General features: G+C 33.9%; 2 protein-coding genes across 20 annotated transcripts in view; one reads left to right on the plus strand and one right to left on the minus strand.

Moving 5' to 3' along the window:
• trak1a (trafficking protein, kinesin binding 1a) overlaps positions 1–5,223 on the minus strand; it is a 118,486-nt gene extending 113,263 nt beyond the window's left edge. For 15 of the 16 annotated variants that reach the window (XR_012391927.1, XR_012391929.1, XR_012391930.1 and 12 more), the window contains exon 1: positions 998–1,406. The gene's annotated coding sequence lies outside the window, so the exon portion shown is untranslated. Of the gene's footprint in view, positions 1–997; positions 1,407–1,936; positions 2,111–5,133 lie in introns of those variants that run through there. The other variant, XM_073925753.1, reaches the window with a different exon arrangement.
• Positions 5,224–5,461: 238 nt separating this feature from the next.
• ulk4 (unc-51 like kinase 4) overlaps positions 5,462–15,292 on the plus strand; it is a 278,515-nt gene continuing 268,684 nt past the window's right edge. The window contains exons 1-10 of one of the 4 annotated variants that reach the window (XM_068214079.2): positions 5,462–5,671; positions 5,757–5,894; positions 5,982–6,081; positions 8,596–8,735; positions 10,333–10,501; positions 11,159–11,260; positions 11,367–11,450; positions 11,535–11,610; positions 11,979–12,083; positions 13,250–13,300. In XM_068214079.2, coding sequence (XP_068070180.2) covers positions 5,757–5,894; positions 5,982–6,081; positions 8,596–8,735; positions 10,333–10,501; positions 11,159–11,260; positions 11,367–11,450; positions 11,535–11,610; positions 11,979–12,083; positions 13,250–13,300 — 965 coding nt within the window. In that variant the 5' untranslated portion in view covers positions 5,462–5,671. The remainder of the gene's footprint in view (positions 5,672–5,756; positions 5,895–5,981; positions 6,082–8,595; positions 8,736–10,332; positions 10,502–11,158; positions 11,261–11,366; positions 11,451–11,534; positions 11,611–11,978; positions 12,084–13,249; positions 13,301–15,292) is intronic. The other 3 variants (XM_068214078.2, XM_073925751.1, XM_009292054.5) reach the window with 3 other exon arrangements.

Genomic DNA, 15,292 nt, shown 5'->3' on the forward strand with positions numbered 1-15,292 from the left:
CAGAAAAATAATTCTAAATATTGAAATCCTATTAGCAGCCAATGACTGTCAATGTACAACATAGTTCAGAGTCAAATAAATAGTGCTGATGTTGTTTTTAAGTCATACTTATGTATGATTCCAGAACGAATATTCAAAATACCATAGTAAACATTATAGGGAGCATGTCACAAGTTGTCACTGAACGACTGTGCGAATATAAAACCAACTTTACCTTAATCCCTAAAACTCCAAAATAAAACCAATAGGCTGGACCAGCAATCAGAGTGTGTCTTAAAAACTAAATGTCTTAAACATAAACATGTGCAGCACTTTTTACTCATTAAGGAACACTACAGTCAGCTGTCTAGCTAGGCAGCTCACTAGATTTTGTGACACAACCAGGATATACGTTTTTAGACAACAAAAACACAGCATATGCAATAGTAAAACATATTTAGACATCACAAGTGGATTGAGGTAAAATTAGATTTAGGCCTATATTCGCACATTCTGACATTCTCCTTAATGATTAAAATACTGAAAAGTATTCTTTGCTAATTTTAAATAGTGGAATCATATAAGTAGCCAATGGCTATTAATGTACAACATTGTTCACAGTCAAATATATAGTGCTGATGTCGTTTTGAAGTCAAACTTGCATATGATTTCAGACTGAATATTCAAAGTACCATGGCAAACATTATAATTGAGGTAAAGTTGATTTCATATTCACACATTCTGACATAATAATATAGTTTCAGAAAAGTAGTTGCTAATTCTAAATAGTGAAATCATATTAGTAGCCAAAAGTTCAACGTTATTCAAATAAATAGTGCTGATGTTGTTTTGAAGTCATACTTGCATATGATTTCAGTCCGAATATTCAAAATAAAATGATAAACATTATAGGGAGCATGTCACAAGTTGTCACTGAACAACTGTGACACTATAAAACTAACTTTACCCCAATATTGAAGCTGGCACTTGTGTGTAACGTTATAAGCATTAATCTTACCATACGACGAATGGTCTCCTTTAAGCGAAAATAACGCCAAAAGTCCAGCTCAGATCAGATTAAGGGTAACTTGAAAAGTCGCTGAACACAATCCTGTTTTTCTATCAAGCCAGTCGTAAAATAAAAAATATATTCCGTGGACTCTTTTTACGACGCAGCGGACATCATTTCGTAATTATCTGGCAACAATGATCCCCGGCTCCCTTTCAATGGACCTGCTGCTTGAAAAGTAGCACGGCGATATTGTCCAGCTTCGTCTTTCTGTTCTCCAGGAGATTCGAGTATCTGTTCCCATTCAGAGATGATCAGGGCGAGAGAAGAGCTGATGAATATGATGCGCTCTTCCCAAATGATAAAGGACGTTCTCCCCGGTATCACACGCTACACGCTCTCCGCCCCACACATTACTGACCTCTCTCTCTCTTTCTCTCTTTCTCTCTCAACCTCCCCGAGCGTGACGCCACTCCCCATCCTCACTAACCAGCTTTTGCAACTCTCTTTCACAACTCACTACTTGTTGAAGAAAACACATTTGGCTGTTTCTTAATGATTTATAAAAGTATGCTATATTGAATGACCTCCATACACGTGGCAGCATTGTTAGCACACAATAATTATGTAAATAATTAATTAAATAAATAAATAAATAGCAAGCATCCTTTTAATACTTCCTCAGCGTGGTGAATTCTTGCACATAGCAGAAAATATTACTGCAGGTAGGTAGTGTAAGGGGTGGTTCTTTTCTCTCAAAAGGTGGAACTTTTTGTGGTTATAGGCCTCATTTAGGCTACTATTTGTTCATTTTCTTTTCGGCTTAAATCTGGGGTCACCACTGCGGAATGAACCACCAACCTATCCAGCATAAGTTTAATGCAGTGAATGCCTTTCCAGCTAGGAAACATCCATACAAACTCATTCACACACGGAAATATAACTTACCCAATTCACCTATACCACGTTTCGGACTTGTAGGGGAAATTGGAGGAAACCCATGCGAACACAGGGAGACCATGCAAAGTCCATACAGAAATGCCAACTGACCCAGCCGAGACTCGAACAAGCGACCTTCTTGCTGTGAAGCAATTGCGCTACCCACTGCGCCATTGTGCTGCCCTAGAAAAGTAATATTAATATGTAACTTGCATTACCCCAAACACTGATTATTATTTTTAATTATTATTATTTATTCTTTTCGTTTTTGTTTGTGTAATTGATGTTAAATGTTGGTATTTATTGTGTTATACGTGTCTTTTTTAATTATATGTAAAGCACTATACCATATGTCAGAATGTCAGCCTATTTCAGTTTCTTTCATCTGTTGAACACAAAAGAAGATATTTCGAAGAAAGCTGAAAACCTGTAACCATTGACATCCATAGTATTTGCTTTTCCTACTATAGGGGTCAATATTTAGAGGTTTCTAAAAAAAATAACAATCTTTTTTGTGTTCAAAGAAACACATAAAGGTTTGAAAACACTTTAGGGAGAGTAAATGAGTAAACTTGAATATTTTTCGTTGAACCTTCCCTTGACGCTAGTTAACACACTCAACGCATTTTTTTCAACACATCCCATAATTTATTTTTTAAATTCTTTGTTTATTGGTTTTAATGAACACACAAACAAAAACAAAAAAGGACAAAGACAAGGATACCAGTAGACACAAGTATAGCAGCAAAAGTCACACAAATAAATAAATATATAATAAATAAATACATATAAATACAAACAGAATACAAAAAAAAATCATAATAAACAAATACAGTTCTGTTGTGATTGAGTAAAGTCACACTTATTATGGAAAATACATCTGGGGCCTGTTTCAGAAAGGAGGTTAACTGAAAACTCAGAGTATTTTAACCCTGAAATGAGAGAAACTCTGGGTTTTCCGTTTCAAAATGGCAGGTTTGTTAAACTCAAGAAAGCAGGGTAAGTCAAGCCTGTTTCTGAAAGAGATGTTACTTCAACTCAGAGTCAGTTACTGTGGTAACTTACTCTGTGAATCTAACCTGGTCAGAAGCAGGTTTTATTCTCTAAACTCAGAGTTTCTGTCTGTCTCCTCCCCTTTTTTTAAGATGAAGCGGTATTTCTCGCCTTAGCCTTACGTTTCCACCCACCTATTTTAATGCTCATTTTGGATACGTACAAAAAACGATTGATAGAAACGTCATGATGCACATAACTTTTTTAAATATGCATAAAAAACGTGCATAACTGAGTAGGATAAACTTTTATTCGATAGAAATTTTGCGCATAAACTACGATGGAAACACTCTTACTAAACAAATTACAGTATGTACATTAAAAAAAAGATCATGATCATATGATAATGAATATGTGTGTAAATGGACAAAAAAGCAGGCTGAGCACACTGTAACATGTCTTAAATATTGTTTTAGTCATTCTAAAATGCCTTAACTGTTTCAGTATTACTGTATATTATTAATTACCTCCGAACGGTGCATGTCAAGAGTCTCCGCGTCTCATGGCTTCAGACGCCCCCACGTGTTCATTGTGTTTCAGCATTGTCTTCTGACATCGAGGCGCAAGTACATTAATTAGGCTAAATAAAGAATTAATGGACGCAGCTTCTTCTACCACAGTAAATTCTGTTTTTACTGTTGATATTTGGTGCCAGTTTAATCAGGAAGTGATAATTTTTTTTCTCTTTGACTCGTTGGATGGAATTTTATTCGCATCTTTTATGCAATATTCCAGTTTTGCACATAAATTTATGTAATATATTTGGATGGAAACATAGCTATTGCCTACATTTTAGTCACACACAGAAGAACTGTACTAGAATGGCTTATCCTTTTTTAATAAATAATTAAATTAAATTCACCTTCGACAGGCACTGTAACTAGATTAATGGGATTATTATTCTTTCTAAAAATTATTTTTAGTACTGCTCACCTTCTAAATGTTATTCTATCCCTTGATCAATAAAAAAGGCAGACACACAAGTGCACTGTTAAATCATTTAAAACTAATAAATGTATAAAAAAGTTTAGAAAAAAATATAAACGTTACAAATTACATTACTTATATTATTATACTTAAATATTTAAATACTTAAAAAGTGAAATTAGACATTAACTTGAGCAGCTGTTTTCCCACGCTAACTGTCTCTTCTTCACTGATGGTTGCTTCTTTTCAAATATATACACTCATATTATCATATAACTTTGCATGAGAACATCAAGTTCAGCTGGAGAAAGAAATGGTGATCTCTTTTATAAGATATTGCCATAGTCACTCGTAATGTCTGCGCTCCATTGATAATGCCTTTTTAAAGTCACGGTGTGCGCGCTTAACTCTGAGTTGGTCTACTCGAAGTTGATTGACACAACTCAGATCAGCTGTTCTGAAACCGAAAACTCTGAGTTTTTAATCTCTCGGTAAATCAACTCAGAGTTCAAGTTTAAACTCTGAGTTGTTTGAACCTCCTTACTGAAACAGGCCCCTGAGGTATCAGAGAGCATTGGTTCATTCAAGAGTTGTATGAACATTTCAAGTTTTAGAGGCCTTTGTTGGTTCCAGTTAAGCAAAATGCATTTTGAAATGATGCAGAGTCTCTTTATAGATGTAGGATCAAGTGTCTTGTTCAGTTCTGTACCAAAGATGTAACATCCCATAATTTCTAAACTAATAACCTCTACCAAATGGTTAATATGTCGATTTATGGTAAAAGTAGGCCTACCAGAATTAATACATATACTATGAAAAATCTGAAAACATGAAGTGTAATACCAATTTATTTTAAAAAAATAATCAAAGTAAAACATTTCTGAATACTAAATCATCTTTATTTTTTGAAGTAAACCATACATATTTCAGATTATTATTTATTTATTTATTTATTCGTTTGTTTGTTTGTTTATTTATGTTTACAATAAAACCAAAATCAAGTGTAGTAGTCCAACAGGATTATGTTTCTTTGATTTTGTTGTAAACCAACAAAGCTGAATGTGTTAACCATTACTTAAAACAGCCATTCTTTAATTGACTTTAACAGTAATTATTTAAAACAGTCAAAATATGGTCAACCGTTTGATAGAGCAGGCAGTTAAAGGGTTAAAGCGTTCAAAGAAGTAAATTAATATCTTAAATATTTAAAAAGTGTGCAAACAAACCCAGAAAAAGCGGGCGATCAGACTCTGGCATATCCCTGCGCATGCTTAGTGGAACCAGCTTCCTAAACACAGCAATGCGTCCTCCTCTGTAGCCTAGCAACTAGGGATCGTCCAATTGTAGGGGTGTTAAAATAACACAAGGTTAAAAACTGAAGTGAAAAGGCACGTGATTTACTTAAATATTTATGTGATACGTTTTTATATGCTAAAACAAGTGATAATTATGTTATTGTATTAAAACAGACATATTTCAACACTTTAGTCTGACCACTGAGGGGACACCCCCCTCGCGTGAGTTAGTTGCGCTTCCAATTTGTATCCGTTTGTCAGTTTGCTCACCGCGCGCGAGGAGAAAGACTAAAAGGTTATTAACTTCGTCTATATTCTGAACTAATGTTAAAATATTACCAGAAGAACCTCAGAATGTTTTAAATATGATGTAAATCAGTCGGTGTCCGTACTGTTGAGTTCAAGTGGTGTGTGTGTGCTCAGGAAGCTGTGTTTGTAGTTGTTCTTTGAACTCGAGCTCCCTTTGCAGGTGTGTTTGTGCATCTAAGGAGCTGCCTCGTGTTTAAAATGCATACTTTTCGGGTTTAATACGCATGCTTTTCATCCCTAAATAGATGGAGAACTTTATTTTGTATGAAGAGATCGGGAGAGGCAGCAGATCAGTTGTTTATAAGGGCAGGAGGAAAGGCAGCATTCATTTCGTGGCCATCATTTGCAGTGAAAAACACAAGAGACCCGAATTAACAAACCATGTATGTAAACTTTAACCAATTCGAGCTGTTTATGGTATACACTAAAGTGTTATAATAACTAATAAACGTCACACATTATCTCCACAGGTGAGACTGGCTCATGACATCAAACATGACAATGTGGTGGCTTTCTATGAATGGTACGAGACTAGCAACCATCTGTGGATGGTGGTGGAGATGTGCACAGGTGACTATTAGACTTTACTAAAACAAAACCAATAAAAGGTGTCAATGTTACACCCACAACACCACAGCTAGCCGTCTTTATGTGAACCCCACGCGGTCACACTGATATTCATATTAGGGCTGTACAATAAATAATTTCAGCATTGATATGCAGTCTCTATTCCCCCTGTAATTCACACCGTTTTTAAAGCATGTGATACAAGAAATTTACTATTTGCATCTTTAATACAGATTTTTTTTTAAATTTAATTATGTTTACTGTGGAAACTACACAATGTTTTTACGTTTGATTATTCAATTTCTGTACCTGAATATTGTTAGATTTTCTGGAAAAGCATAAAGCACTGTCTATGTCACTTTTATCTTTGCTCTGTTGTATTAAGCTATGCTTTTGTTTAGTTTTGCACAATTCCCTCCTCAACAAAATCATCCACTGCAATCTAACTTAACCAATTCTTTCCAAACTGAGCTGTTCAAGCTTTCTGGTGAAATTGTGTTCATATTGCAATTTTTTGGTTTTCCTGCGACATATAGTATACACTCACTGGTCACTTTATTAGGTACCCCTGTCCAACTGCTTGTTAATGCAAATTTCTAATCAGCCAATCACATGGCAGCAACTCAATGCATTAAGGCATGTAGACATGGTTAAACCGATCTGCTGCAGTTTAAATCGAGCATCAGAACGGGGAATAATGGTGATTTAAGTGACTTTGAATGTAGCATGGTTGCTGGTGCCAGACGGGCTGGTCAGAGTATTTCAGAAACTGCTGATCTACTGGCATTTTCATGCACAACCATCTCTAGGGTTTACAGAGAATGATCTGAAAAGGAAATATCCAGTGAGTGGTTAGTTCTATGGCGCAAATTCCTTGTTGATGTCAGAGGTCAAAGGAGAATGGCCAGACTGGTTCCAGCTGATAGAAAGGCAACAGTAAGACCACACCGGGTGCCACTCCAGTCAGCTAAAAACAGGAAACTGAGGCTACAATTCGCACAGGCTCACTAAAATTGGACAATGGAAGATTGGAAAAAACGTTGCTTGGTCTGATGAGTCTCGATTTCTGCTGCGATATTCGAATGGTAGGGTCAGATTGGCATCAACAACGTAAAAGCATGGATCCATCCTGCATTGTATCAATGGTTTAGGCTGGTGGTGGTGGTTTATTGGTCTGGGGTATATTTTCTTGGCACACTTTGGGCCCATTAGTACCAATTGGGCATTGTGTCAACGCCACAGCCTACCTGAGTATTGTTGCTGACCATATATATCCCTTTATGAGTGCAGTGTACCCATCTTCTGATGGCTACTTCCAGCAGAATAACGCTCCATGTCATGAAGCTCAAATCATCTCAGACTGGCCTCCACAGTCACCAATACTCAATTCAATAGAGCATCTTTGGGATGTGTTGGAACGGGATATTCGCATAATGGATGCATGATGCTATCATGTCAGTATGTACCAAAATTTCTGAGGAATATTTCCAGTACCTTGTTAAATGTATGAAAAGATGGATTAAGGCAGTTCTGAAGGCAAAAGGGGGTCCAACCAGGTACTAGTGTAAAGTGTACCTAATAAAGTGTCAGGGGAGTGTATTTTGCAATATCATATTTTTTCCAATATCATGCAGCCATATTTCATACTGTACATATTGCATGGTTTAGTTTACTTTTTAAGGTAACATGCTAAATGACTGACTAACTGACAGGTGTGTGAGGCTAGCAAACACGGCATACCTTTCAGTTCAGATGAACACGGTTTCCATAATTATACTTTATAGATAAAGGTCTAGGGCTCTGCATACAATGACTTTCTCTTGCTAAAGTTTATAGCTATTTCACTTTACATCAGAACGAATTAATGCCGCTCTGTAGGTCTATTGGTGACATTCATAAATATTTCTTGCAAATCTAGTTAATAAACTGTGGAACTGTGGAAACTACACAATATTTTTACATCAATGCTCTTTAAATAAATTCACTAAATCACACTTTAGCAGTGATAATTTGAGAGCGCACAAGAAAATCTGCATTAAGGCCTCGTATATTTGAGGGCATGCAAGAAGTTTTGTGCAGGAACAAAGGAAATCGGCACGCAAGTAAAGAGATTCACATGCTGGTATTACATAAATGTGATCTCGACTTGTAATACTGCGCTCACTGACATTGAAATAACGCCATAGCATAGGTAGTTGGTAGATCTGTGTGAAAGGACCAAACGAGTCTGCCACCACAGCTGGAAAACTTTCTTATAGGAAACATTCTGCATTTTAACACTTCAATGGGTATAATTTATATATTATATTCCTCATGGAAACTAAAAAAGTTCCTCAAAGTCAGAATTGCTTTATTTGTCACTGATATGTGGGCTCCCCGTAATACAATGCATCCACATAATAAAGATGCACTAAATAACTAAAGAAACACAAATAATATGCATAGATTGGGTTAGATATTGAAATATAATGCTAAATCTTAATGTTTTTCCTTTGCAACTCTTTTTTTTTTTTCTAGGTGGATCCTTGGCAGCACTGATCGCTCAAGATGAGTGCTTGTCTGAGGATGTAGTGAGAGAGTTTTCCATTGACTTGGTTAAAGGTCTTAAATACATCCACGACTCTGGAATTATTGTTTCAGATCTCACACCTGCAAAGGTAAAAGCATCACACCTCTTAGGAAATCTATTGTACATTAAATATTAGGCCTGTCGCAATAACTATTTTTTGTTGTACAATATATTGCAACAAAATATATTGCGATAAACAATATTATTGTGATTTTAAGGCCATTTTATGGCACTCAATAAATAAAGCCAGAATAACAATATAATATCACAATGCATGTACACTCTTTCAAAAAATACATAATATTTTATTGTTAAGAATATTTAATTTAGTTACAGTTACTTTACAGCTTAATATTTAGGCATTGGAATCGGAATTTGAAAATGTATATCCTAAATAAATAATAGTAATAAATGTTAACCAAAAAGTTACTGACACCTCCAACAGAGATAGCGATGTTGCACAAATAGCTAAAATGTTGCTAGAATAGTTTTTTATGCATGAGTGATATATATTGCATCACTAAAAATGATTGAGGTCTCCATGTGTTGTGTGATAAGTTGATATATTGATTATTGTGACAGGTCTATTAAATATACAGTCTAGTGCAGTGGTCACCAAACTTGTTCCTGGAGGGCCGGTGTCCTGCAGATTTTAGCTCCAACCCTAATCAAACACACCTGAACAAGCTAATCAAGGTCTTACTAGATACACTTGAAACATCCCTACAGGTGTGTTGAGGCAAGTTGGATCTAAACCTTGCAGGGACACCGGCCCTCCAGGGCCGAGATTGGTGACCCCTGGTCTAGTGCATGAGTTTTCAAACTCTGAACTCATACTGTATGTCCCAATCTGATTTTGAACAACTTGATTTTAATTAACATGCACATACACAAATCATTCATTAAAATAAACACATTTTCCATTTAACAATACATTAATAACAGCTGCAAAAGTGGCAAAATGACAAGTGACTATTTAAGTGTCAGCGATTTCTATGAATAAAACGAAAGCAGAGGCAGGTCTGAAGTACCAATGGTGCAGAATACAAAGCAGTCTAATGTGAGAAATGACACACCTTGTGTGCTATCAGCTTTTCCATCAACTCTCACATTACACATCAAACAACAGTTGAATCAGCTAAATTGAAGCAAAATGAATGATTCCTCTGTCCAAACATATATATATATATATATATATATATATATATATATATATATATATATATATATATATATATAAAGATAAACAGTGTTTATTATAATGATTTATCCGTACACATAGCTTTTTCAAACGAAGGTGCTTTTGTTCTTTTTAATCAAGATATACTGTAAAATGTCTTGCAACCGGTCACTTACATGAATTCATATGGTTAGCAAGCATCAATGATCTTTTGATATCCATGACTGCAGCTTCTGTCTCAAACTGATCTATTATTTTCAGGATGATTCACAAAATTTTCAAGATACGACTTTTTATGACGTTTTCTTTACTTCATCAATACCATTTAGAATTCAACAGTTTCTGAAATAATCATATCAAAAGGAATATTATTTATCAAATCGCTTTAATCTCTTATTTAAAAATGTTGTATGTGTGTCATGTATATAAGGAATGTCATGCTATTTGCTACCAGTCTTTTTTTTATTGTCAGAACTTAGCAATGTGTCACTTTGTGTTTCTGCAGATTTTATTGGATGGACCGGGAACTCTTAAGTATTCCAATTTCTGCCTGGCCAAAGCTCAAGGAGAAAGTTTGGAAGAGTTTTTTTCTCTTGTCATGGCTGAGGAGACAGGACTTGGAGAAAGCAAAGAAAACAACAGCTCTCCTCGAAACATCAAGAACAGAATTAAAGGTCTGATGACTCATCAGAGTGCCATCATTTTTATCTATCCATCCATCCATCCATCCATCCATCCATCCATCCATCCATCCATCCATCCATCCATCCATCCATCCATCCATCCATCCTTTCTGTCTTTTCTCATTACTAAAATGTATGGTCAAACTGATTGAACTCCATCCATCCATCCATCCATCCATCCATCCATCCATCCATCCATCCATCCATCCATCCATCCATCCATCCATCCATCCATCCATCCATCCATCCATCCATCTATCTATCTATCTATCTATCTATCTATCTATCTATCTATCTATCTATCTATCTATCTATCTATCTATCTATCTATCTATCTATCTATCTATTCTAATTACTAAAATGTATGGTCAAACTGATTGAACTTCATCCATCCATTTATCCATCCATCCATCCATCCATCCATCCATCCATCCATCCATCCATCCATCCATCCATCCATCCATCCATCCATCCATCCATCCATCCATCCATCCATCCATCCATCTGTCGGTTTTATACCTGCTCACTATTACACACCTGTCTATTAATGTATCTTCCAGCCATACAAACGATCACTTAGTAAAGTCTAAAATGTTATTTTAGTACCTTAATTTTCACTTGCTTTATTATATGATGTTGCTCTGGCAGGTTCTCCTGTGTATTGTTCTCCTGAGGTGTTGAGAGGATCAGAAACCAATGTCGACAGTGACCTGTGGGCTTTAGGCTGTGTTCTGTATGAGATGTTCACAGGTTACACATTTCACATTAATCCACATTTTCCAGCTTAGCAAACTAGTCAAATCATTCTGTAATTAAATATTTAATTACATTGTCTTGTTTTCTCTTTGTTTTCTAGGAAAACCTCCCTTTGTATCTGAGAGTATGACTGGTCTAGTTGATCTCATTTTAAATGAAGATCCTCCACCCTTAAGACCTAAAGGTTTGACGCTTTTAATAAACTCAACCTTTTCAAAGCAGTTGCTTTCATGTAAAATTTAATGACCTCTTTTGTTTTCTTTCTAAGAACCGGCTTCCTCACAGCCCAGCCCAGATTTTGAGAACCTGGTAATGGGTTTACTTCAGAAAGATCCTGTTTTAAGGTACAGTCATTATTTTATTTAGTTTCTCTTAAATTTGTAATAGTGCTTCTTCGCAAAAGTAATCAGTTAATGAATCAATTGTAGTGAGGAAACTTTAATTTCTCAGTTTGAATGATAATCAAATGACTCATCACAACATTAATCATTAATATGAGATGGACAATGCGATAGAGGCCAAAACATTCTTTCTAATTTTTAATTTCAAATTAATGTCACTATTCATAGTCTTAGATGTTTAATCAAAACGACGTGATATGACCAGGCATTAAAGCATTCATTTTTTTATGCATCATTGAGCCTGTCACATTACTTTAGTATTGTAGCTTCACTACTTATCTGTGAATCTCCTAAATTGCTGTCATCTGTAGGTTAAGCTGGGATCCTCTGTTATCTCACCCATTCTGGAGGGATGCATTTTTAGAGGCTCACAACTCCAAAGGAAAACCACAGGATGACGTCTCATCGATATCTAGGTACATTTGAAAAAATGACAGCCAAGTGTGTGTGTGTGTTTGTGTGTATATATATATATATATATATATTTATATATATATATATATATATTTATATATATATATATATATATATATATATATATATATATATATATATATATATATTTATATATTTATATATTTATTTATTTATTTTTTCTTATACCTTTGATTAACCTCATGTCATCATTTACTGTACTCATCCTCATGCCAGTCCAAACCCATGACACTTTTGATCATAAATATAATAAAATATATTTTAAGTGAAATCTGATAGATTTCTGTGATAAAACCCGTAATAAAGCCACTTCAAATACTATGTTAGAATATCTTAAGTACATTTAATCATCTAAATCAAGTGTTGTAATTTAGTCTTTAAAGGTCCCATGAAATGGAATTACAGTTTTTTAGATGTTAGTATTATTATTGTTCATTTTTAAGATATCTATAAGCTAGTTTGCTTCAAAACAGTGACAATTTGCAGTTAGAAGATATAAAACTGATATAAACATGCAAAGCTTGTAGTTTGTCACTTCTGTCTGAACGGATCAACGGTTTTATTCACGTCAACCCATACTACAATTTCTCATCACATCATAACCAATCAAATGATCCCTAGTGTCTGACTTGCTCCGCCCCCTTCAAGACGCTTCTCGTTTGCTTTTCATTTGATGCGCTGGAGCTCAACCACTCTCGCTGGCAGAGCGGGGATAAAACAAAACGCTATTGGCTGTTTTTTTAAAAAGGGGAGGAGTCACATTATGTCCCACACTCTCATGGAGTTTTCGTTGAAATTAAGTCAAACATCAAATAAAAATGCACATTTCAAAGCACTTTACAGGACCTTAAATCGATATAAAATTTAACATTTAACTCATTAACATCATAAACATTAACAGAAGCTCTGTCATACTTGTTTGATGCGTGACAAGAAACCTCATTGGTTGTTGTGGAAGATCAGTCATGCTGGTGTGACAAAAGAATTGCATGTTTGTTGAGCATTCTTAAGTAAATTTGAATACTGTAAAGCACTTTTAATATATGCGTAAAGCCTGAATTAAATTGAACAAATGACGTTTTCAAGATTTTAAAGAACATACTGATTATTTTATTATTATTGTTTGGCTTTTTTTCCTCTGTGTCAGAGTTTTTGGTGATTGGAGTTTCAAAAAGGGGACAGAAGTTTTTCAGATTTGGTAAAAATATTTTTATTACATCAGAAAACATTTATTCAACTGATATTTTACAATATTTTTGTTTTGTAGATTTAACCAAATATTTTGTTTGCGATATAAATAGCTAACGAAAGCCTGTTATTGTTTGTTGCAATTGTTTTTTTGTTGTTGTTTTTTGCCAATTATTTTATTTTATTTTATTTTATATTATATTTTAATATAATATAAAATATTAAATTATATTTTATAAAAGCAAACAATTGTTTTTAGGAAAGATAATTTTCCAAAAAAAACAAACAAACAAATAAAAACACTTGAATAATAAACACTCAAATAATATAATATCATTAGTAAATTGTAAATAAAAAAACTGTCAAAAATGTATTTTGGTGAAGTATGACTTATAACTTTCTAATGAGATTGAAGAAAACCTTTATTTGTATTCTGAAGTTCAGGTTTTTTATAACATAATCTGTAAAAATATGATGGCAGCATTAAAATTTTATGGTAACCTAAGGTAACCAACCTTTTAAGCATTTCATTCTTGAAGTCCATTGCGCATTAAACCAAACCTTTGGTCACAGACACCCATTTTGCATTTACAAAGTTGTAGCCCACACCAAAAGTCATTAAAGTGGGTGTTTGTATATGGCTGTATGTATGTAGATGATCTTGTGCACAGAAGCTCTCAGTCTGGTATTGATGCAGTGAGAGGGCAAACAGCCCTATGGCACACTTCATACACTGTCTGTGTGTTCAGAACAATGCCTTACACAATAAGCCTCTGTCCCACAACAAATGCAGGTTTTAAAAACCATGCCAGTGGTATCAGCATTTCCTGCACTGCAACCAGACCATCTGCATCATTTGTTCTGAACTCAGATGTTTTATTAGTCTATTCATTTGTTTTTGTTGCTATAGGTTGTTTTCAATCACGTGGTTATGCGCAAAATTCTGCAAAAAAACTCAATAGGAGACATCGAGGAAAGTCAGTTTTTTTGCGATTTATACCATATTTCAGAGGAGATATAAATGGAAAATACCCACATATGATCCTTCTATCATGAAGAGGGTCGAGTTTTCTACTGAACTAAAATATATTTGCCTGTCATCGAGGTGGTAGATTCTGTATAATTACATTACATGGAAAATACTATAGTAAATGCTATAGTGGTGGAAGCATACAATAGATAATTACTTAAGTTAATAATTACTGTCATAGTAATTCTATTGTTGCTGTGGTACAACACAACTGAGGTTATAAACAATTGTCTTTAATAAGATGATTTTACAAGAAATAAATCACTTTTTTCCTTTTATATTATATTCCTTTTAATATTATATATATATTTTTTTTAATTTATTTTATTTTATTTTATTTTTTTCAATATTAACGTTTAACAAAAAAGATTCCTAATGTAGAAAAAATCTTTTCTTAATAAAATTGAGACTCATACTACAGTACATTGTCAATAAATAAATAAATTGATATATGTGGTTATTAAAAGCAAATATTACACAAAATAAATCTATTTTGAAATTGTATGTGTAAAAGACACTTGACATAAAAAAGTCATACTAATTTTATTGTTATTTTTAATTAAAATAGGAAACCTTTTGTCAAACATTGATATATAATGTTATTGTTTTTTTAGTTTATTAAAAATAAATACGTTTTTAATTATGAAAATGAAATCTTGCAGCCTGTTAATATTGGTTGCATAACATTTTAGTGATTTTTTTTGTTGTTTTTGTTGCTGATATTTTAAAATAAAAAGCAAATCATTGTCTTTTGAAAAATGTAATTAAATTAATACGTGTATTTATTAAAAACGAATATTGCAAAAAATAAATAATTTTGGAATTGCATATGTAAATAACACTTGGCATCAACTCCATATTATTATTATTATTATTATTATTATTATTATTATTATTAAAAAATAGGAAACCTTTTTATTAAATATTATTAATGTTCCTTCCATTTCTAAACATAATCGTTTTAATAACTCC

The sequence above is a fragment of the Danio rerio genome, chromosome 16, assembly GCF_049306965.1.
Source record: "Danio rerio strain Tuebingen ecotype United States chromosome 16, GRCz12tu, whole genome shotgun sequence".
Lineage (NCBI taxonomy): Eukaryota > Metazoa > Chordata > Actinopteri > Cypriniformes > Danionidae > Danio > Danio rerio.